Here is a 25,138-nt window from a genome sequence, read left to right on the forward strand (position 1 = left end):
TTTATCACCGCCTCGGTTTGCGTGCCCGTGTGCACGCACTTCGAGGCATCTCATTTTCATATCATTTATCATCGCCTCGGTTTGCGTGCCTGTGTGCACGCACTTCGAGGCATCTCATTTTCATTGCATTTATCATCGCCTCGGTTTGCGTGCCCGTGTGCACGCACTTCGAAGCATCTCATTTTCACCGCATTTATCATTGCCTCGGTTCGCGTGCCCGTGTGCACGCACTTCGAGGCATCTCATTTTCAGCATTCCGTCATTTTCTCAGTTTGCGTGCCCGTGTGCACGCACTTCGAGGCATCTCATTTCCATAGCATTCTGTATGTTAGGACTATATCTTAGTTGCATTTCATGCATATCATGCATATTGCATCAGGTTCGGAATAGGAGTTAGCCTGGGCACGGGAAACGAGGTACATTTCGTACTCCGAGTGACGGAGTGTGTCTCAATTCCCCAGTCACCGACACTCCGGATTATCCATGATGGAGTTAGGTTTTAGCTGTAGTTTCATGTGCATTCATCCTATATTGAGTTGTGCATTTCGATTCCTCGGCCATCATGCCTCGGTATGCGCGATTGGTGGCACGAGGATCGAGACATGCATATATCTGTGCAAATACATTGCTATGCCCCTTTCCTGCTCTCTGTTGCAGCAAAATCAAGAATCAGCAATTTTTTGGGGCTCGGCACGCATTTCAAGAACAGATGTAAACAGAGGCTAATTGGGGCATTCCGGTGGATTTTCGCGCAAGACAACCCGGACATGCATCATCCACCAGAAGCAAGACAGTCCCTGACTTGCACGCCAGTTTATTTGCTTTCTAGTTAATTCATTAATTAATTAGAATTCTGTAATATTTTGGACTGTAATATTCTTTTATTTTGGGGACTGTAATATTTGGACTGTATATTTATTCGGACCCTCCGAGTGAGGGCACAACTGTAATAAGTGTGCGTGAGTGTGATGTATGTCTTCCAACCCCACGTCTTTCTTCCCTTTTATTTATCCGCTTATGATGGTTAGATTAGGGCATATTTAAATTAGCATACAGTATGACAGCACGCTTGCATCATTCATCTGTATTACATGCACCGGGCTCGGCGCATCATACTAACTGCATTGTACTTTCAATTTCAAAGTTGAATACATGTTAGTTGTAGCATTTCATATGCCATCTCAGAATAGCCGAGCCTACTATAATTGCATTTTGCATGTGTTGCATTAAGCATTTTTGTATACTTAGGATCATGCATGATTTCTAATGTAGTTTCTGTTTTTGGCTTGGAGTACTCGGTAAGCTTTATGCTTTAGCATCCTTGCATGCGTGTGAGTGAATGCCATGATAGCATGCTTACCATGAGGCTATGTGCTTATCTGATATATCTGCCTGAATGCCTGTGGGTGAAGGTTGGGTTATCTGAATTGGAATGAATCATCAAAATGTTTCAAGCCTACCTGCGGGTAGCAAACCATCTTCAAAAACAAGCATGAAATGTTTTGTTCCAATTCGGGTGACCCGGTCTATACTTATATGCTGTGCGCATCACATAGTAACCTAGGCTAATAACCGGTATAAGAACTCACAATGTTTTCAAAAATTGATATCATGGTTAGTAGAGGCCGGTCTATGACCGGGCGAGCGGGGGTGCTCACGAAGTGACCTTCCCCAATCGTAGCCAAGTTCCCGAGCCGAGGTAACTTTGGTGATGACGGACACGTGGCCTTTTGGCACCGAGTCAGGGTTTCCTAAATTTCCCAAAATAAAATATTTAGGTGGCGACTCTGTATCTGGCAAAGCAGTCCATGTTTGGCACTTCTTTCAAAAAATCAGTTTTCCTAAAACGATTTGCCAGATTTGGACTCTTTGGTTCAGATTAGGAACCGTGACATTTAAGAGTCCGAGCTGTAGTGACCCCAAATGAACAGAACGGGAGCTAAACCCTCCCGGGGCGTTCGGGGGACGTCTACAGGGCGATTATGCAACATTCATCCAGACTCATCTCATGCCTCCTCTGAGGGGTGTTCACGTAAGCGAGGCAGCAGGAGCTCCTGTGGTAGGTGAGGCGACTTGGGTGACCAGGGTCCATACTAGAGAGGCCCCTCCTGTTGGGCAAATAACCAGTTGGTCGGAGATTCCTACTGTGCTCACATATTGGTGGCCAACTGGGATTGCCTACCAGATTCTGATCGAGCCGCCAGAGGCGGGACACGAGTATGTTAGAGCTCAAGGCGCGCCTCAGGTATGGACCACACTTTACAATTTGCACCTCATATTTTCCATTTCAAATATGTTTCTTCCAAATATTGATTAGTCAAATGCACTTGCAGGCATCTATTATGGAGTATGTAGAGAGCCTCCTTGAGCTAGTTGCCTCCCTAATCGGCATGGTGTGGAGGAGAGAGACGCTGCTCGGTCTCTACGGTATTCAGGTATTTTTGCCCATTTCAGCATGCATTTCATTGATACATTGGCATTTTCACTGTAGTCTTTCCCAAAGTATACTGATACATTGCATTGGCACATTGTACTTACACACTGTACTCATACTATATTTGATTTCTATATGACACTCATTCTGCATGCTATGTCTGTACCTGATACACACACTGCAGCTAATATGTTGACAACTGTTTTTCTAGATCCCATGTGTACCGAGGGCACCAGTGGCAGCAGCAGCATCATCAATACCTCCTTCAGCAGTAGAGAGGCGAGAGGGAGGGGCCTCAGTACACAGCTAAGACGAGCAACGCGGTCGAGGCAATGACAGGGGTGCCCGAGGCCGGAGCAGTCCTTCGGAGCTCGTTTTGAGTGGCGATGATGATGACGAGGCCATCACCTCTGAGGAGATAATGAGTCGACATTTTGAGTCTGAGAACGGGAACGATGATGCCAACTCAGGATCGGGGAGCAGAGATGACGCCGAGGTCAGCTCCAAGGCAAGGAGTGGAGGCTCAGAGTTTGGTTCTGGCAATTGTGCCGACGGAGACAGTGCCTCTGAGTCCCCTCCGAGGAAGAGAATGAAGAGGGCCTTTCGAGCTTGAGATGATTGGCGCTGTTTTTTGGACTTTTTTGCTTAATTTCTTTTAGTTTGGTAATTTAGCACATGTATAGCTTCAGATAGGTTTTACTTTTGCTTTTGAAACTTGTACTTCTTTTGTAAGAAAACATGATTGGAATAAAACCCTCGCAATTTTTATGTAAAGAGTTTTGGTTTTACAACATGAGCACTGCACCACGAGTAACATACTTGCATAAAAAAGAATATGAAGTTGAATTTGAAACTGAACATGCTTGCATTAGAATAATGTTCTTAATCGGATAATGAGCCGACCAACGACAAAAATACAATATACAACTTGATAAATAAAGCAAAAACAACTCAAACACAGACCAAAAACATACACACTTGCAAAAACCAAAAGACTCAAAACAAGACCAAACAACACAAAGACTAGGACAAAACCAGGCTGCCAAAATTGTCCAACAAACAGGTGAGCTGCTGGCCAGATTGGTGGACGGCCACCTAGAAGAGGTGGACGGCCAGCCACAATTAGTGGCCTACTGGCCACAAATGTGAGGGCCACCAGAATGCTGACAGTTGGCCCCCACTCACAGCCTTATTTTCTACAAAAGGTCTTCCTTTGTGATTTTTTCTCTAGAACTTCATTTTAGCTATTGTTTCTTCCACAAATTGAGCCATTTCTTGCTAAAAACTCACGGATGGGATAGCCACTTTAGACAGCACGGAAAAGTAAATTTCTAGGGTTTCAGTATAAACGTGCTTTTTTTGTTAAGTCGCACTCCACTTTGTTTTCCGTTCTTCCGTGCCGTGGTCTGATGTTTAGACCCGATTACACATGTTTTTCGCTTCGGAGCACAAGAAATATGCCTGACTCTTGAAGAATTTCAGGCACAAATGGAATCCCGGTGCGATGAGGAAATCATACTTCAGTCCGTTTTGGCCATGCCTTAGCCTTGGGATGGATGTGTTGGCTTACTTTGCACGAAGCTCGATCCTTGGCCCACGATAGAGAGCTAGATATACCCAACTTGATTCATCGATTTTCTAACATCAATGACCGAGGCGACCTCCTCTGGTGAGGCTTTTAGCAACACGCCCTCTACTTGTATATGCTTGCACACTACCTTCTTGCCCCTGGTTTCGGAGGAGCCAATATTAAGTTGATTGAGGTAGCCTAACGCCTGAAAAAAGGTAAGAGTTGCATCGGTTTGGCCTTGGCCGAGACCCTGATGGGTTTGGACGCTTTTCATCAATGAGAGACTACTAGGTTTGCGAGGAGTCCACTGCTGCTCTAGATATTGTTTCCCACCCTATCTTATATATATTTCTTACATCGCTTGGTATTCACACTTTATTTTCTCTCAAAACCCTTTCCTTACTTTTCTCTCAACATACATCTCTCTATTCTTTAATCTCTTTTATTTTTCATCCCTTCCCAGGTTTGGATGATAGACAAGCTGAAGGTGGTGAACCCTTGCCCAGTTTACTCAGTTGGAGTGTACTTTTTTCGCCAACGCCTAGTGGACTTCCCTAATGAGGGATGTTGGTGCAATTGGATGTGCCACAGGTCTGTAGCTGACATAGCTTGGCAATGTCCCTGGCTTGACTAAGCTGAGATGAGCTACAGTATGACCTGACAACCGAGTGTTCAGTTGATTGGCCTCACGCACTGTTTGTTCTATTTTCGTTTCCGGTTCAGATGCCAATTTGGGCATGATCAGACACGTCTAGATGAGGGGGTGGAATACCCGGCACCATTCCAATTACATGATTCGAACTTGACTCGGTACCTCACTACCTGGAGGACGAGAAAGCTCTTGGTCCCTGCTCATAGTTTCAATTATGCCCTTTCTGGAAAATGCTTGGCTCCACTCAAGGACGAGGCACAAGCTGGACTAACTTTAGCTGCAGGGACTTCTGCCAGTATGAGCAGAGGGCATAGGAACACCTGACTCATGTGCCCCTAGTTTTATTGCTTTGATCTTTCTTTTCAAGTTTTATGATATAAAAACAACTTCAATTTGTAGCAAAGGGTTGGAGAATGTACTTGATGTTGAAATCAATGGAATTAAAGTTGTCAGCACTAAAAATTTTCCTTTTGGTCCCAAAATGGTCTAAATTATAAAAAGTGAAATTTTAAGAAAATTCAACTTTCATTAAAACTTTTCAAAATTATTTTCGAAAATGATCACCACCTGACACGCGCATAATCGATCCTCAAGATGTATAACCCCGAATTGGAAGATCATAACTGGCCCTGCTTGCATACCACCACTGCTATACATTGTACAATGAGTCTTCTTTCCAAAACGAAGATCACAACCAAGCTACAAAGATCACAACCAAGCTTATAAATAACGAACAAAGATGACCTAATCAAATAAATGGACAGGACAGTTGAGTTGGAGATGATTACGGCCGAACTTTAGGATGAAGTTGCCTACGTATCCCAAAGATGGGAATCAGGCCTTACGTAGTTCGGTTCAGGTTTACTCAAGTTTTAACTCTCTCCTTTTACGCTCTAACTTTTGCCAAAGTCGCCCTTTAGGGTTTTCAACCTTGCGAGCTCAGTTTTTATTTATTTCTATTTTTTCATACTCTAACTTTTGCCTAGGTCGCCTTTTCAGGTTTTTGTCCTAGTGAGCCTCTCAGGGGTAATATTTCTTCAATTTGTCCATGTTGATCGGCTATGAAAACTCCAGGCCATCTAGGTCTATAAGAATAATTGCCTCTCCTGACCAGATTGACTTGATGATGTAAGGACCAGTCCAATTAGGTCTGAACTTCCCCTTAGGGTCATGGATGGGAGTTCGATTATCTTTGAGCACCATGTCTCCTTTCTTGAGATTTCTGGACTTCACTTTCTTATTAAAAGCCTTGGAAATTCTGCTCTAGTAGCCTAGGACATGATACAATGCCCTTAGTCTTCTCTCATCAAACAACATTAACTCCTCAAACCTACTTTGCTGCCAATCTGCCTTTGCTATTTGACACTCGGCCATAACCCACAGCAACGACAGTTCAATTTTAATTGGCAAAATAGCCTCCATTCCATAAACGAGAAAATAGGGGGTTACCCCTGCAGATGTTCAGATTGAGGTTCTGTAGCCCAGAGCGCAAATGACAGTTTATCCAACCAGTCCCTGTAAGTCTCTACCATCTTCTGTAAAATTCTTTTGATGTTTTTGTTCATAGCCTCGACAGCTCCATTGGTTTGTGGCCTGTAGGTCGATGACTTATGGAAAGCCACGTTTTATTTCTCAAGCAAGTCTATCACCTCTTTCTTAAAGTGCGACCCATTATCGGAGATAATCTTATTGGGCACCCCATACCTACAAAAGATATTGTTCTTGATAAACTTAGCTATATGTGATGCTTTTAGCATAGAGTAGGATTGGGCCTCTACCCATTTCATGAAGTAGTCAATTGCTACCAAGATGAACTCATGCCTATTTGACCCCTTTGGCATGACTGCACCGATAATGTCGATTCCCCAAACTGAGAAAGGCCATGGTGAAGTCATATTGTAGAGTTTAGACGGTGGTATGTTCATGCGATTGACATGAATCTAGCACTTGTGGCATCACCGAACAAAACCAATACAATTCTCTTCCATGGTTGACTAGTAGTAGCCTTGTCTAAGGATTTTTCAGGCGAGCATCACACCATTCATGTGGGCTCCGTACTCTCCTCCGTGAATGGCCTCCATAAGGCGCTTTGATTCTTCTTGCTCCACACATAGTTTATGCATTCCCAGATGGCCTCTTTTCTACAGCATGCCTCCGCAGATGATAAATTGAACAGCCAGACGCTGTATTTCCCTTTTGTCCTTGGCATTTGCTCCTAGTGGATACGCCTCCTTTTCCAGAAAATTCCAAATATCATAGTACCAGGGGTTCTTGTCTGAAGTCTCATCTATTATGGCAATGGTTTCATAGGCTGGCATGTACTTCTATTTAATAATAATTGGACGCATCCTGACTCCCAAGGGAATGCCTACCATAGAAGATAAAGTTGCTAATGTATCAGCGAATCGGTTGTTCTCTCTTAGCAAATGGGTAAACGTTAGCTTTTCAAACCTCGGAATTAGCATGTCCAAGACCTAATGGTAAACCTTCATTTTCTCCTTTTTAACCCGCCAATCTCCGTTGGCTTGAGACATAACCAAGTTCGAATCCCTGATGACATCCAACCTTTTTGCCCCTAGTTCCAGGTCGACTCCTAAACCAACAATACATGCCTCATATTCTATTTCGTTGTTGGATACTTTGAACCAGAGTTTAAAGGCTAAGGGTATATGAGAGTTATCAAGCGCTATCAGCAACACACCGATCCCATAACCGTATTGATTGGCTACTCCGTCAAAGTATATCATCCACATTTTTTCCTCTATTTGCAGAATATTTTCATCTGGGAAAAAGTACTTCGCCACTTCATCCTCCTCTACTGGGTGATCTGCTAGGAATTCCGCTATAGCTCTCTATTTAACCGACTTGTGTGTAACATATTTAAAATCAAATTCGAAGAGAAGAAGCAACCAACGAGCTAGCCTACCCATAAGCGCTGATTTCTCAAAGAGATATTTGATGGGATTTAATCTCGAAACCAGGATTATAGAGTGAGCTAATAGGTAGTGCCTTAACTTTCGGGTAGCCCATACCAAGGCTAGATAAGATTTCTCAAGGAGAGTGTAACGAGTCTCGTAATCTAGCATTTTCTTGCTTAAGTAGTAAATAGCTTTCTCCACCTTGGCCTCTGAATCTTGAGTTAACATACACCCCATGGTTGAGTTTGTCATTGACAGGTACAAAATCAGCGATTTTCCAGATTCTAGCGGTGATAGCACAGGCAAATTCTGCAGGTACTACTTGACCTGTTCAAAAGCAAACAAACAGTGATCGTCCCACTGGAACTTCTTTCCTTTCTTCAGGAGACTAAATAGTGGTTCACAAGTCAAGGTTAGTTTTGAAATAAACCGTCTTATGAATTGCACTTTACCCAGAAAGCCGCGCACCTCCTTTTCAGTCATTGGTGGTAGCATTTCTAAGATGGCCTTGATTTTAGAAGGATCTACCTCAATTCCTCTCTGTGTGATTAGGAATCCCAACATTTTTTCCATTCTTACGTCGAAGGTGCATTTTTGTGGGTTCAACCTCAATCTATACTCTCTGATCTGCTGAAAGAATTTCTCCAAGGCGGTGTAGTGGCCCTCTCGATCTTTGGACTTGACAATCATATCGTCCACATACACCTCAACCTCTTTGTGAATCATATCGTGCAGAATGGTTGTTGCAGCCCTTTGATAAGTGGCCCCAGCATTCTTCAACCTAAACGGCATGACTCGGTAGCAATAAGTGCCCCATGGAGTAGTGAAAGCGGTCTTCTATCCTCAGGTGCCATTAGAATCTAGTTATACTCGGAAAACCCATCCATGAATGAGAACAATGCATGGTCCGCAGTGAAGTCTAAAAACTTATCAATATGAGGCAGTGAAAAATCATCCTTAGGGCTAGCCTTATTCATATCCCTAAAGTCGACATAGACTCTAATTCTGTCATCCTTCTTTGGAACTAGAACAATATTGGCCAACCACATCAGGTACTCAAATACAAGCAAGAACCCTCTATCAATCTGTTTGGTAACTTCTTTCTTGATCTTCAAAGCCCAATCTAGGTGAACTCTACGCAACTTTTACTTAACTGGCTAGGCCTTAGGGTCAAGAGGGATTCGATATTGTACAATCTCAAGATCGATTCCAGGCATGTCTTCGTAAGACCACGTGAAAACATCTTTGAAATTTTTTAATAAAGCGATTAAATGATCGCGTTCCTCCGAAAACAATGTAGACTTGATCTGGACTAAGCGTGGATCCTTCTCAGTATCCACATTAATAGCAATGATTTCATCTGGGTAAGGCTTAACACACCGCTCTTTCGCAAAATCAACCAAGTTTTTCAAAACCCGAGGAATTTCTTTCTCTTCGTTTAACTCAAAATTTTGAAAATCAAGATTAGTACAATAAACCAAAGGCACAAAGTAATAAGCAAAGTCCACCTCATTCCCATTCAAAAAATCTAGCTCTTCAGTTACAGTGTACTCAAAAGAAAAAGAAAAAGATGACCGGGACAGGACTTTGGTATTCGGGTTACCAGTCCCGGAGATGCCAGACTCTAAAGAACTCGAATCTGATTTCGACTCCACAAACTCAGTAGAATCAGACTCGGACTCACTATCCGATTTAGAACTGCCGACAATGCCCTTCTCAAGCTTCCAGATCAGGCGCATGGCCTCAGATGTATCCACGATAAGACTAGTAAAATCCTCTGCTGGTTTATCCCCGATCATTGAGATAGTAAAACTATCCCTCAAGTTGGTAGACTCAACTCCAGTAGTAGAACTCACCAATAAGTCAGCCAGTGCCTTTCCTAGCAACTCCTCCTCTTCAATAACCAGGCTCGTAGCCATTCCTTGATTCGTACCAATGCTTAGGTATGCCTACTCATCCTCCTTTTTCGGTAACCGGTGCCCCAAGAAGATTTCGAACCCAAAATACCTAGTCTTCATCTTCCAGTCATACCAAAGCTCCAGGAATCCACAGAAAGGAAAAATCTTCTCCTTGATGGACAAAGCGTCTGTTCAGGGCTCCCCGTATCAGTTTGTAGAGTAACTCATATTGCTTCCCAGTCCTCTTTGCTTTGATTTTTCCTTTCAACTCCTCTCCCTTTCTTTTCCAGTCTGCAACGGTAGGTTTGTATCCCAGCCTAAAAGCGTGGGGATTATGACTCATCTCCTTGGCAATAGTACCTACCTGCCTGTCGCTTCTACCTAATCCTGATCCCTAAAGATGCCCCTGTTTATTCATCATGTAGATTGACTGGGCACTCACATAATTCCCTTCGTCTTCTGCCATGATGTTCTGGACTACCCGAGCTTCTGCCAGAGAGAAGCTAGAGAGAAATACATCCTCTTCTCCATGTATGATTCCCAGCACTGGTATGGTAGTTCCTTGGGGAGGGTGAATTGCAGAATTGCCATACACAGTAGCAATCCCATCTTGAAAAGGATACTTCACCAATTAACATAGCTTTCATCTGGTGGAGCCAGGGCCTTTCCAGTAGCAAGTTAAAGGTTGTCGGTACATCCATGACATGGAATTCCACCTCATGTTCGGTCGGCCGATTAGGATATGGCTTTTAAATGTTCCCATAACATCCCGATTTGTATTGTCATAAGCCCGGACAGCTTGGGTCGTGGGTGTAAAGTCAATCGCCCTCAAACCGATGACATAGGTAGTTCTCACTGGACATATATTGATCGCCGATCCGATATCTACTAACACTACCAGAATCCATTTTTTTTTTTGACTTTTCAAGGTTACATATAAAGGACGGTTGTGATTGGTGCCCTTAAGAGGCAATTCTTTATCTGTAAAGGATATTACTGGCATAACGTCCCCAGATATGACCAATGACACCAATTGGTCAACAGTGGTGTCAATGGGTAGTTTTGTACGGTTCATTGCTTCGAGTAGGGCTTGTCTATGCTCCTGGGATGCCAGTATCAATCCCCAGATGGATATATTGGCCTGGATCTTCTTTAGTTGTTTCAAGACTAGGTTTTCTTCAACATTATTCTCTTTTGCTTTCTCAGCCTCTCTGTTGGAAGATTCAGGCTGATCTAAAGTTAGGGGTTTAAAGTACCGACCACTACGGGTCAGATGATCAATCTTATTAGTATACCACGTATCATCAGGGGTATCATCCTTCCACCCTTCATCCGTGTATGCATGGCTTAGATCGCTATTTATCCACCACTCCCCCGCGGTCATGGCTGGGCTGCGATCAGGTTCTATTATGAGCATGTTAACATCACGTGACCCGTCATCATACCATTCTTCCTCCACTACAGCTCAGGTTTCAGCATCCCGGTACTTTCTGAGTTTCCTTAACATTCTCTTCCGATCACTGGGTTCCCACTTGATTTTCTTAGCATTTTGAACACTGTTGGTTGTGGATTCAGCGTCTTCTTTCTCTTTTCTCTTTTTCTGTTCCAAAGCTATTTTCGCCTGGATCTCCTCTATCATTTTCCTTTGAAATTGTTCCAGTACCTGTTCTTTCTCAGTTAGAGGTTCAACTTCAGCTTTGCCATTAGCAGTGATTTCCTCTTCTGTCTCAGTCTCTCCTATCTATTCCTCCACATTAGACTATTCCTCACTCAACCATCCATTGCTTATTTTTGGCTGGCTTAGGTCCCACCATCTTATCTGCATACAGCTTGTATCTTCTTCCTTGAAAAAGTAAAGATCCTCCAGATCCTCTTCCAATTCTGCCAAATCCTTTATTAGGTTTGCTAAGTCATTTAGGCCTTGCTTGGGTCACTCATTCTGATTCCGCGCCATTTGGTCTTCCCTAATAACATTAATATTAAGAAAGTCCGGCAGTATGGCTACCAGCTTCGACTGATCGAAATGGCCACAATGTATAAACTGGGATCGTACTCCTCCACGAGTGAGACCTCGTTCTCTATGACACGGGTATTAGACGACCTTGTCTTCAATGAATTCTTCTCTCTCTTCATTTCTACTGCCACGGGCCTGGATTGGGTTTGTGGCGTTAGATCCATCATGCACACATTTGTGCCTTTTGGAATAATTACCTTCGATTTTGGTAGGTGGGATGAGGAAATGTATGTGCTAGGGTTGAAGGTAGGCAGTAGTGTATGGAGGTGGTTAATTTTTCTAGGCGGAGGGACTTGGTTGTGTGCAGGAAGTGAGTTGGTTGTTACGTTGGGTTTGGAAGGTGAGGTGATGACTTTGTTGTCAATGAGATCCTAGATCTCATGACGTAGACGGTAACACATGTCCGTGAGATGGCCATGTTGTTGGTGGAAAATACAATACTGGGTAGGGTCATGTTTGGGTGGCAATGGGTCTGGAAGTGGACGAGGATCGAAAGGCTTAAGATGCCCCTTTTGCATTAATAGCTTAAGGGCGTGGGTTGGGCTCATATGGAGGGGAGTAAAAACTCTTCGATTTCGGGGTGGACCAGTACTTTGTGAAGGTTGTGAGGTTGTGGCAGTAACAAAGGAATCAACCATCTTGGCCGTTGAAACAACAGTACTGGCATCCGCAGGCCGTGTAATAGTGTTACTGCTAGCATTGGTACTCTGGGAAAATGGCCTTCTTGCAGGTTCGCTTGTTCTATGGATAATACCCTTTTTGAATGCACTCTCAATCTGGACTCCCAGCTCATGTAAGGAAGCAAATGTGGACAATGCTGCCACTATCATTCTTTGCAACATATTTGGCTCAAGGTTCTGGACCACTAGCTAGACTTGTTCTCTTTCGACAGGTTTACTTGTCATTCGGGCTGCCTTGGCTCCCCACCGGGTGACAAAATCAATGAATGATTCTTTGGGGTTCTGGGTAGTAGCCTCCATCTCGCTAATGGTTACTTCTATCTAGGTGTTATATGAATACTGATTGACAAACACCTCAGATAGCTCATCTCAATTCCGCTTTGTTGAGTCTTCCAATTTAGTGTACCAAATGGCCGCCACATCAGACAAGATTCTCCCAAACAAGGAAAGCTTCTATGCCCTAGTAAAATCCATGGGCATCAATACATCTGAAAACAATCGGACATGCACAATCGAATCCTCACTACCATCGAATCTGTCGATGTGGGGCATCTTAAATTTCTTTGGTAATCTGACTGAAGCCTTAGTGTACCCACTTTTGATATCTGGAATGGAGTTGAAGCCCTGGGATTTCTTCAATGCTTTCTCTAATCTAGCAATTTTGACTTAGGCCGAATCAATTTCATTGATATCAAAGTGAAAAATTCCTACGAGGGGTTGAACTGGAGGCCTATATGTTAGAGCTGGGGAGAAACATTTCCTGAAGATCTGGGACTGGCAGATTTTTTACTGGTAGGGGTAGATCCAGGTTTGGCTGAGCAGCCGGGATCGGATGTACGGTTGATGTTGATGCCCTAGATGTACGTCATAGATCGACAATAATTTCATCTTGTACAACCATCCTCTGGTTTACAATGTCCATGGTTCTTTGGAAAGCTGCCATCATGGCATCAAATTCCTCCGCATTCTGTGCTGTATTATGTGCCATTGCTGGTCTAGGTGAACTAGATGTTGGTGAACTGATTGAGTGAGAAAGGATAGGTGTTTGCAATGTGCTTTGTACTGATGTTACTAACTGCCTGCTCTTTCTTCGTCGGGTGACTGGCAGAAACGAGACTAACACTGGCTGGCCACCAACAAGATCTTGAGCTTTGCAAAGCCTGCCAAAATGAGTCCACACAAATTGGAGAATATTAGGTCTTTCTGAAGCTATGATGGTAAACTACCTAGCAAAAAGAAAGAAAGAAAAACATGATCAAAACTCGAACAACACTTCGACTCTAACTCACAATGATCATAACACATAGCTGAACTGTAATCCCCACTGAACTCCATTTTCAAACTCATATTGATATGAACCATCTTGTACAATTTCACTTATGAGGCACATATCAAGAAAAAAGAGCAAAACACCCCTATGAGGGGTAGGGTTGCCCTATCCTAGATTTTTGGCATGATCTAAGCTGCATTATTTCAAACAATGAGTTTCATAATATCCTACAAATAGGTGGCATCCTGTCCTAAGTTGGAATAGAGCTTCACTATATGTAACTAGGTCAACTGGTCGAAAGGGTACCTCAGCAAGATTACCTAATATACCTCTTACACCTAATACCAAGAAGTGAAAGGTGAATCAAGTGGTACAATGGTGATCCAGATCCAAGGGTTGTGTTCCTAACATGACAGAGCCCACGACCGGTCAGCCTTTTAGCAAGCTTTTTGGGCAAGCATCCGGCAAACCGTCCAAGAATAGCAGTCAGCAAACACAGTGACTTAAACACACCAATGCAAATGCAAATGCAAATGTAAAGAACATATAAGTGTAGATAAAAGTTTATATCATGAAGTTCAAGTCAAGTTCTCTAAATCCCCAGCAGAATCGCAAGAAACTTTGGGCTTGTTTGGTTTGTATTTGAGAAATATGTTTTGAGATAAAAAGTACAAAAATTTGTTTGGTTTGGTTTTTTTTCAAAAGATGTTTTGAAAAATTATTTTGAGAGAGAGTTTTGGAAAAAGTGATTGATTTGATGTGTATGAGAGAGAGAGATTTGTTTGGAAAACTTGTAAACCAAACAAGTTTTAGAAAAATTTGTTTGGTTTGATTACTTTTGAAAACTTATTTGTAGAGAATTTTTCCCAAAATTTTTTGAGAAACACAAACCAAACAAGGCCTTTAGCTCGACTTTTCGCGCTCCTTTTGGAAGACGAGAAGTCTTATAGTTCGGACTCTACTTGTGGTTCTGAATTTGATTTCATAAGTGTAATGTGAAACAGTGAAAACACAAAAAGAGTCCAAATCCGGTATTTCTTTTTGGAAAATCAATGTTTTGAATAAAATGCCAAAAAATGGATTACTTTGCCAGATTTCAGAGTTACCACCTAAATATTTTTGAGAAATTTAGGAAACCTAAGACTCATGCCAAATGCCATTAGTCCATCATCATCAAAGTTGTCTCGGCTCGGGAACTTAAGTACTGTAACAACAGGTCCGCGAGGGGGACGCCGCTACAGTTCGGACTCTCGATTTTGTGTCACGGTTCTTAATCTTGAACCAAAGAGTCCAAATCTGGCAAATCGTTTTGTGAAAGAGATTTTTTTTGAAAAGAAGTGCCAAACGTGGACTGCTTTGCCAGATACAGAGTCGCCACCTAAATATTTTAAAATGGGGGAATTTAGGAAACCCTGACTCGGTGTCGAAGGCCACATGTCCGTCATCACCGGAGTTGTCTTAGCTCGGGAGCTTGGGTACGATCGGGGAAGGTCAGCTATGAGCACCCCCTTTCGCCCGGTCTGAAGACCTGCCTCTACTAACCGTGATATCCGTTTTTGAAAACTTTATGTGTTCTAAAACCAATTGTTAGCCTAGAATTACTATGTTATGCGCGCAGCAAACAAGTATAGACTAGATTGCCTAATTTGGAAAGAAACATTGCATATCCGTTTGTTTTGGAAATGTTTTGAAATTTGCTACTCGCAAGTAGGCTAAAACACGGATTTCAATGAGTTTTTCCAACTCAAACAATCCAACCTCCACCCACAGGCATTCAAACAGTTATATCATATAAGCAGCTAGCCTCATGGTAATCATGCTATCATGGCAACATTCACACGCATGTGATATGCTAAAGCATAAAAGCTTACCTAGTACTCCGTGCCAAAACAGTAAACTAGTTAGCAAAATGTGTGTGTCCTAGTTCATGTTAATTTGCCTAATGCAACACATACAAGATGCAATTTAAATAGGCTCGGTTAACCTAATCATGGCATATGTAATGCGATCAATTATCACGTATTCAATTTGTAAATTAAAGTACGAATGCAGTTAGCGTGATGTACCGAGCCTAATGTATGTAATACAAATGCATGGATGCACGCATGCATAGCATAAGGTATGCTAAATTAAACGTGCCCTAATCTACCATCATAAGTAGGTAAATAAAAGGGAAGAAAGACGTGAGGTTGGAAGACATACACACACTCACGCACACTTATTACAGATTTGCCCTCGCTCGGAGGGACCGAATAAATATTACAAATTAATTAACTACACAAGCTAATTAATATTACAAATTAATTTAATTAACGAATTAAATAAATTAATTAAAACAGAAAAACGCCTCGGGAAACGCGCCGCCATGCATAGGCTGCCTCTGTTTTCCTTCCTTCACCCCTCTGGAGGCTGTCAAAACCTCAGGATTGCATCCCTGGACACTGGGGAGTACCACCGGCTGAGTGGAATTATCACCGGCAGTGGTGTGTGGCCATCGGCACAAAATTGAAGCTGTCGGCAGTGAAATTGTTGCCGGTCGGCACCTTACACTGCCGGTCGGCAGAATATTCCTGCAGAATCTGCAAATGACGGCAACAGAGGGCAAGGCAAAGCATGGCAGCACAATTCAAGGCATGTATGCACCAACCATGTCCCTTATCCTTGCAATGACTCAAAGGGGCATGTGCCTCGATTCTTGGACCACCAATCACGCATTTCTATGCATGATGGCCCGAAGAACCGAGTATGCAACTTTGATTTCAAATGCATGCAAACCAAATCAAACCAAAGAAGGCCCAATTCCTATCATCAAGTCAAGGAACAAGGCATGCATGCAAGATGCACTGCAACCTAAGCATACAAACTAAGGATGCAACATGGCATGGTGACAAGCTTATGCAAGCATACAAGCGTACATGAGGCAATGCTAATGGGTGAAAAGATGGACTTAAACATGAATTAGGCAACTCTAAAATAGGCCTAAAACAGTAGCCATAATGCCCAAAAGTGGAGACCAAAACACATGCACACATACATATGTTGGAAGACCAACACTTAGGCATAAATTGAACAACCCTCAAGCACACTTGAAAGGGACAAACATGAGCAATTAGCATGCAACATAAGCATTGAAATCATGTCATAAGATGATGCCAAATCATGTTAAACAAGACAAGCAAATGCACGCAAACATGGTCCAAGTGCTTTGAGGCAAGTCATGAAGCTTTGAAGCACGTTTATCACAACAAACATGGCATGCATTAAACCACTAAAAACAGATTTTTAGCATGTCAAAACAAGGCTAAAGGACTACTTAGATGGCATCTAAGTGGCTCGAATTTAGAGGCATGCACAAGTGCCAAGGTAGGGAACATTGCTACACAAGCTTATGAGGCATCAAAGGGGCATGCAAGGCAATCAAACAAGCATGGAAATGGGACTGAAATGGCATGTAGGATGATCCCAAATCATCAAAACAATGCAAAGATGCCATACTATACATGCACATACTCAAGGCCAACAAGCCCAAATACAAAGGAGCTATATCAAGCATGCCAAAATCAACCCAAACAACCTAGGACAGACCTAGAACACGGCAAAACATGCACAAAATCTTCATAAGACCAAGCCTAAAACATGCTCTAACAAAGGCTAACAACCTAAGGCATGTTAAGGCATAACAAGGCATTACAAGGCAACTATGCTAAGCATGCATGGAGTACCAAAACCAATTCAAAATCATGTTATATTATGGATATATAAGCATGAAAAACAGCCTAAACATGCTCAACACACACTCAAGCATAATGCTCTCTCAAGAGGCCAAAACATGCCCTTTTCAAGGACAACAAGGAGAGGGGGTGGCCCTCTCCTTCTTGGGACTTCAAAGCATCATCTTTACCACTGAAATCCCTCAAGATTTCAGTGGTGAAGAGACCTCAACACCAAAATCCCGGAGCTAGCACAAAATGGCTCAAAATGAGGCCTTTCAAGGCCTAAGAGGGGTCAACAACCCTCAAACAACAAAACACTCTTAATAAACAACAAAGAGGGTCTAAAAACAGAACTTTTTTATGTTATACAATAAGCACAAAAACAGCTCTAAGATAGGTATAAAATCAATGCAAAAATGGGGGAAAATGGGACTAGATTCTCACCCTTGATGACCCCTTTACAAATGGTGCTCCAATGGCCTCCTTTAGCTTGAATCCAACACCAAAATCTCAAAAAAAACCCTTTAGAACCTCAGCTCCAAGAAAAAGGTGAAACACTAGGTGTTTGTGTGCAATAGTAAGACACAAAGCACCTAGTGAACAAAAGAGAGGGAAAGAGAGATAGAAAATGTATCTAACTCAAACCCTAGAACAAGAGCTCAACAATGGCTGTTCTTGCTCTCAAAATATCCTAAAATATCTAACCTAGTCTCTCCTTTTTCTTTTCAAGAGAGAGCCTCTCTCTATATGTCTTGTAAAGCTTACAAGACAAGCTTTACAAGAGGGAGATCCCTCCATACACGTGTATGGAGGGATGCAAAAGCAAGACAGCTGTCTAAAAATATCTGCAAAAGCAGATGAACAGCAATCGGCCGGCCAAAAATGCCATCTTGGCCAAAAAGAGTGCCGGCCGGCACAAAATAGTGCTGACCGGCAACAAACAGTGCCGGCCGGCAATGTACATTGCCGGTGGCAGCAAACACTAGCCGGTGGCATCTAGCCACTGCCGGTGGTGGGTGGGGATGGTTTACAAGCCCTACCCTGCCCCTCCAAGGCAAGACACAAGTGTTTGGTGTGAAACCAGACACTAAACGGTCGAGTTCGGGGATCCTGAGGCAAGGCGCGCGAGCCGAGACCTCCGGGAACTCCGAACAAACACAAACATGGATAATCACCGAGTGTTCAAATGGTGACGTCCAAGTCTTGAGAACGGTCAAAAATGGGGTGTCTACAAGTACGAGAAGGGAAGGTCATGAATTGAGCACCCCACTCGCCCGATTGAAGATTAACCTCTACTAATCATGATGTGAATCTTATTTACATTATATGTTCTTGTTCCGATTGTTAGACTAATTTTACTATGTGATGCACACATAAGTATAGATTAATTTGCAAAAATTGAAACATTTGATTCATGTTTGTTTTGAAAATTATTTCGAATATGTATCACTTGAAAAAGTGATCTCATAAAAAACATTACTCAATTTATTCCAATTCAAGCAATTTAGCCTTCATCCACATGCATTTTAAACAGTTTATCACTTAAGCATTTAGCCTCATGGTGAACATGCTAGACATAACAACAATCACACTCATGTGATTGTGCTAAAGCAAATAAAAGATCACCTGGTACTCCACGCCCAAAAAAGATGACAAAGTTAGAATAATACATGATCCTAATTATGCAATATGACTAATGTAACACATACGATATGCAATTACTAGGCTCGGCTACTAATATGGCATATGAATTAATTTCATAACATGCGGTCTAAGCACGTATTCAAAAAATTATTAACTAATAATGCAAGTTAGAATGATGCGCCGAGTCTCGGTGCATGTAAGATAATGGATGCAAGGCATGAGAGATGCGAAACAAAACGTGATGCTTCTAAACTAACCATCATAAGCAGGTAAATGAAAGGGAGAAAGACGTAGGGTTAGAAAACATACACGTTATTACAACATTTGCGCCCTCATGCAGGAGGATTCGAATAAACTAACTAGCTAAGCTAATTATTACAAATTACAAACCGAATGAAATAAAAACTAGCTAATTAATTATTACAACAAATTAACTAACTAATTAATTAATTACAAATCAAAACAAACTAATTAATTACATGAATACAACATGAAAGAAATTCTAACCTAGCTATTCTAATTACTCCGCCTCAGGAAACGAGGAATGCTTATGCATACACAGATTTCCACCCAAAAAAGGCCACTGTCCTGCTACCAGATACCTCTGTTGCATAGCAGAACATTTTCAATGTTTTTCATCTCAGAATCAGTTCTGTTTTGCTAGAAAAGTACACTGCTTGGTTTTATAAAGGTGGCCGACAGGCCAAAAGTAGTGGCCTGTCGTGCACAAAAAGATGGCCTGTAGGCCAGAAAAAGTGGTCGGCCGACCACTGGAGTCTGTCCCTTCCTACTGCAATAGAGGACAAACAGAGCAAAATTAAGGTATTCTCAAGGGATATTTGTACGCTTTACCCCTCCTTATCATCAGAGAACTCAAAGGAGTAGTAAACTTGATTCACAAGCCATCAGTCCAAGCAATTTTATTGCATGATGGCCTATGAACCAAAGGGTACACTTTCAATAAATGCTCAAATAAAGACTCTCAAACCTCCTCCCTATCATGAATGATCAAGGAAAATGGTTGGCAATGAATCTTGAACCGTTTCATTACTAATGAGTATGAAATGACTCAAGACTCAATGGTTCAATTAACGTCCGATTGAACCCAAACCAAGTTTTTATCTTACATCATTTTAGTCCAAGTTTTATTATTCCATTTTGATTACCTTTCCATTCTTTAATTCATTAAGTCCAAAGGTGAAAATTAAGTCCTTTAAAGGAAGGAAGTGCCAAACCAAGGGCTAGTTTAAGACATGAGAGAGATGTCATGCCGTTGATAATGAACCCCTAAAAGGGATTAAACCATTAAGCACGACAACCTCTATCTCAAGCTTACAAGAACAATCAGTTTGAAACAACTCTCAAAGAAAATAAAAAAGCCATGAAATGAGAGAGGTTGTAAAGATGATTAGAGGTGATCACAAGTAAGAAAAGCAAGAAATAATTGCTATCTACTCAAATAGGTTGGTAGCTAAAGCCTAAAACACCAAACCTATGAGGACAACTAAATTATAATCATGCAAAATAAAGCATAAATGCAATGAACACCGAAAATAGTCCTAAAATAGTCTTAAAACATGCAAAAGAAGTGTTAGAATTAAGACAAAAAAAACTAAAATAGTAAGTTACAACATGGAGCTGTGTAAGCTAGTGAACAAGACACAAGGAGGGGAGGCTAACCCCTTCAATTTTGGACTTTAAAATATGTTTTTAGCCACTAAAAGAACTCTAAAATTCAGTATTTAAAAGCTCAAAAAAAGATATTGTAAAGGTGGGAAACACAAGGGTAAAGGCTAGAAATGCAAGATGGAAAGAAAGGTGAACCACCCCTCTATCCTTTAAGGCCTTACACCACAAGTTTCAACCCAAAAATACAGAGTTTATACAGCCCAAAAATAGTTAAAAAACAATAAGAAAAGAAGCAACCAAAACAATGAAACAAGCTAAGCCTTATACCTCTTGAAGAGAAGAACACTTTTAAGCAATAATTTAACACATACACACCCTCAAGAGCTCAAAGTAGGCTCAAAAGTACCTCAGCTCAAAGATGATAAGGTTTGGTTAAGAGTGTATAGGCAAAAGCTCAAGAAATTTCAAGAGAGCGAGAGAATTGTAGAGAGAGAAAATTAATTTTGCTCTAATTTTTCTAACTCTCAAAAATGGAAGGGGAGGTCCTCTATTTATAGAAAAACATCGCACTCCCTCAGAAACATCCATCCATACATGTGTAGGTAGATATAAACATCTGTGTAAACAACTGGCATAACTGGCAGAAAATATCTACAAAACACACTTGTGGCCGACAGACCACTAGCCACACACTAGGCCAGCAAGGCACAAGGGTGGCCGGTAGCCAAAAGGGATGGCCAGCAGCCTACAAAAATGGGCCTGCAGGTCCTAGATTTTTCAAGTTTGAAAGACTGGTGTTTTGGTGCAAAAATAAAGCACAGGGTTTGCAGGGTTTTGAGGCTCAGAACTATGGCATTCCGCTGAGGACTTTCAAGCACTTGACAAGCATATACATTCATCATTGGGTGTGCAAGTGATGGTGCCTAAGTCGTAAGGGCGGTCAAAAATGGGGTGTCTACACTAATTAATTTAACAAAAGTTCTATATTAAATTGAATAATCTTGCCAAATTGTTAGTTTATATTTTGTACTTATAAGAAAATTATTACATTGTAAGAAATCTCCATGTTTAAAGAATAGATTTTGGAAAAAAAAAAAATTATAAATGCACATCAGATTTTGAAAAAAAATTAAAATATTAGAAGCATCCATGTTTGAGTGATAACAAATTCTCTAGGTTTTTTTTTGCCCAAAAAGTGGAAAAATACTTGAACAGCAAAATAACTTAACAAAAAATGTGTATTAATTTTAATATTTTGTGAAACTGTTAATTTATATTTTCTAAAAGAACAAAATTATTAACTTGTAAGAAGCATCCATGTTTAAAGAATAGATTTTGAAGAAAATTAAATAAAAACTTATAAATGCATAACAGATTTTGAACCAAAAAAAAAAATATATATATATAAAATCATAGCAAAAGCAGAATCTGTTTGTTCAACAACAACAGATTCTCTGGGTTGTTTTGCCCACATTTTGAGTCCTATGACAGCTGAAACAGCAAATTTCAAACCACAAAATTATAAAATAATAATAATAATAATAATAAGGAAAAAAATATATATATATGTCCAGATTGACAATTCTATAACAAAATACCATCAATAGGGCCCAAAATATAGTACAATCTGAAATAGTAGAATGAAAAACCACCAACAACGAATCGGAAAAGCAAGAAGAAGAACAGTAATCGAGTCAGTTCATTTACCTGTCGCAAGTCTTCGACAATCGGCGACAAAGAGAGTAGGCTGTGTGGTCTGCCTAAGATAGATTCACCATAAAGAGACATGCCGAAGAGAGATCTGTTGAACTTCTTCAACCCCTTCTTCAGTGGGCGCTAGAGAGATAAGAGAGATGATGGCCTTGTTTGGCTTGTGTTTCTCAAAAAATTTTGGGAAAAATTCTCTACACATAAGTTTTCAAAAGTACTCAAACCAAACAAATTTTTTCAAATTTTTTTTCCAAAACTTGTTTGGTTTACAAATTTTCCAAACAAATCTCTCTCTCATACACATCAAATCAATCACTTTTTCCAAAACTCTCTCTCAAAATAATTTTTCAAAACATCTTTTGAAAAAAAGTCAAACCAAACAAATTTTCGTACTTTTTATCTCAAAACATGTTTCTCAAATACAAACCAAACAAGGCTGATAAAGTTGTAATGCAAACCTTTTTCTGGAGAGTTATGAGTTGGTTGTTTAGTCAAAGGGTAAAATGGTATTTTCATCCTCTATTGCTTACCAGCTGTACAGCACAACTGTAGCCTCAGCAACGGTGAGACTTATTGGATTTTTTCCTCCAATAGGCTAAAATAGCCTAACCCAGCGGTTCCCAAACACCACCTAAGTGTGAGTGTGATAGTGAAATAAAGTAAGTGATTAACTGGTTTGATAAATATTGGTACAACGATAAATTTATCGCTGTTAAATACATTTAATTCTTTTCTATTTCTCTTGTTACCGCCAAATCTGAGGAGGTATGAGCGAGTAACGTGGTGGAGATGGATGTTGATTTTTCTTTAAAAAATGGTAGAAAATTGTCAAAAATTACTACTAAAAAAATATTACTGGTGGTTGAAGACAATGGTTGGAGATGGTTGCAGGCGACTGGAGATGATGGCCTGAGGTAATCTCCGGCGGGATAAGGTGCAAACAAGGCAGTGTAAATAATGGGGATGAAAAAGGTGAGGAAATGGCATTTTAGAGATATTGATAGGTGAAAACAGAATAGGACTTATAAGTAAATAAGTCTGGTCAATAGGAGTGACTCGTGAGTGCTCCATAATTCTAAATGTACTAACAATCTTACTAAAAATACAAGAGGCCAAATGTGATTGATTGTTAAAAAAAAAACAAAAATTTAAACATCCAATGGTGTTTGCACATATATGCTTTTAGTAAGATTGCTAGTAAAAATTTAAACAAATGTAGTATTACTCCTTTTTTAGTAACCCATTTACAACTAATTTACAAAATTTGACATTTTGTTAGCTAGAATTGCTTAAATTTATTTGATGCATGGACTCACATAACACTTGTTTAATCTGCATCCCAGAATCCAATCAAGATAATTTTAGATTATTTTTCTAGATAAATAGACTTCCTCATAGGATCCAAACCCATTTATTTTGAGCGGATTTGGAGGATTCACGGGTTTAGGCACAACTTTGATTTCCCATTATATATATTCTTCTCTATTTGCTTTAGGCATTCGGTCTACAAATTCAATTTTAGATTTTTTTGTCCAAAAATCCACACTCTAATATACTTTGTCTATAAGAATAAACTCCTACAAAATAACTAAATTACCCATGCATCCATGCATATCATCATATAATATATAAGTGATAAGTAAAACACTATACATCTATTAGAAAGCTTCCACATTTCCTTCCTAATTATCTGCAACATGTCCTTTTAATTTTTTCTTTATAATGTTTTTTCTCTTCTTGTTGAATTTCTTTTTTCTGCTCTCTTCCTCTTTCATCTTATTTCTGTTGGAAAAATGGTTTATACAGGCATATTTTGGGCCAACTTTGAGTCCAAAATTGAGTAGGCCCCGAACGTATTTTGGGGCTGGTCCAAAGAGGTGAAATGTTCCTTGCCGCGTGGCAAGTCACACGGTGAAGACGGAACGTCAAAACCATTTATGAGTGAATGAGAAGTTGACGTCGTTTTCGGGTCTAACATTAATTTTATTTTAGACAAAATTCATTTGAATTTTTTCAATAAAAAAAATTATTGTGGGAATTTAATTTAAATCTAAATTCAAATTTTTTGGGTTCCTGAGTAGTTTCCTAAAGTTTATCAAATAGATTAATATTTATATTCCAAACAGTTTTAATAAATCTTTTCAATTTAATTGGCTTTATTTGATTAAACTATTCTAATAGTTTAATAAGAAATATTCCAAACAGTTTTAAATTCTGTTCACCAATGGCTATGTTTTCAAAATTGTTTGGAAGGGAAAAAGAAAACCCGTTCCATGTGATACGGGCAGAAACTGTTTGAAACAGTTTTGCACCTGTTCACTACATGTTTTGTACCTGTTCGGGCATTTGTTTGCCTATAAATACAATTCATTCCAGCAGTGTTTGAACACTCGAAATTTAGTCTGCAATTCTTGCTTTTGCTGTCCAGATTTTGCTCTAGTGCATTTATTCTTCATATATTAGTTTTAGATTAAATAATCAGAGAGTTAGAACACAGGTTTGGTTCACCGAACAATCTGTTTTGGAGTGCTACTACAAATTAGTTAAGATCATTGTATCTTGGGAGATAGACGCCACTCAACCGTAAGCACCGTAGCGGGGCGAATCTGTCTTAAGGACAGAGTGTCACACACTCGACTTGGTCTTTTAATTTTTATTTGGTTCAACAAAATAAATTCTGTAAGTTTAGTTTATTTTGTTTGGCTTTGTTTCAATTTATTTTATTTACACAGAAGATTGTTCCAACAATTTCTTTATGACTTTTCTTATTCCATTCATAGATACATATTGTTACCCAAAAAGCAATCTAAGAGGAGGGTGAATTAGGTTTCTACGAACTAAAATTAATAATACCCCAATAAAAATTATAACTAGTACAACAAATAAATATAGCTAATGAAATGAAGATGACTTGATCAAGCACAAAGATAAAATATCAGTGAAGTAGCTAAACAAAAGTGCAGTGAATGATTTTGACTTAACAGATTTTGATATAGCTAAATAAGC

At 40.3% G+C, this 25,138-nt stretch overlaps 1 protein-coding gene across 3 annotated transcripts in view; it reads right to left on the reverse strand.

The window, feature by feature from the left end:
- The window catches only part of LOC145822718 (uncharacterized), a 37,784-nt gene extending 15,510 nt beyond the window's left edge, over positions 1-22,274 (reverse strand). Inside the window, exons 1-2 of one of the 3 annotated variants that reach the window (XM_082920511.1) lie at positions 22,130-22,274; positions 1,981-13,326 (exon numbers count right to left, since the gene is read on the reverse strand). In XM_082920511.1, coding sequence (XP_082776637.1) covers positions 8,732-9,493 — 762 coding nt within the window. In that variant the 5' untranslated portion in view covers positions 9,494-13,326; positions 22,130-22,274 and the 3' untranslated portion in view covers positions 1,981-8,731. Of the gene's footprint in view, positions 1-1,980; positions 13,327-19,084; positions 19,584-22,129 lie in introns of those variants that run through there. The other 2 variants (XR_014364393.1, XR_014364394.1) reach the window with 2 other exon arrangements.
- Positions 22,275-25,138: the final 2,864 nt, after the last annotated feature.

Source organism: Camellia sinensis, chromosome 3, assembly GCF_055761805.1.
Source record: "Camellia sinensis isolate YWXY chromosome 3, ASM5576180v1, whole genome shotgun sequence".
Classification (NCBI taxonomy): Eukaryota; Viridiplantae; Streptophyta; class Magnoliopsida; order Ericales; family Theaceae; genus Camellia; species Camellia sinensis.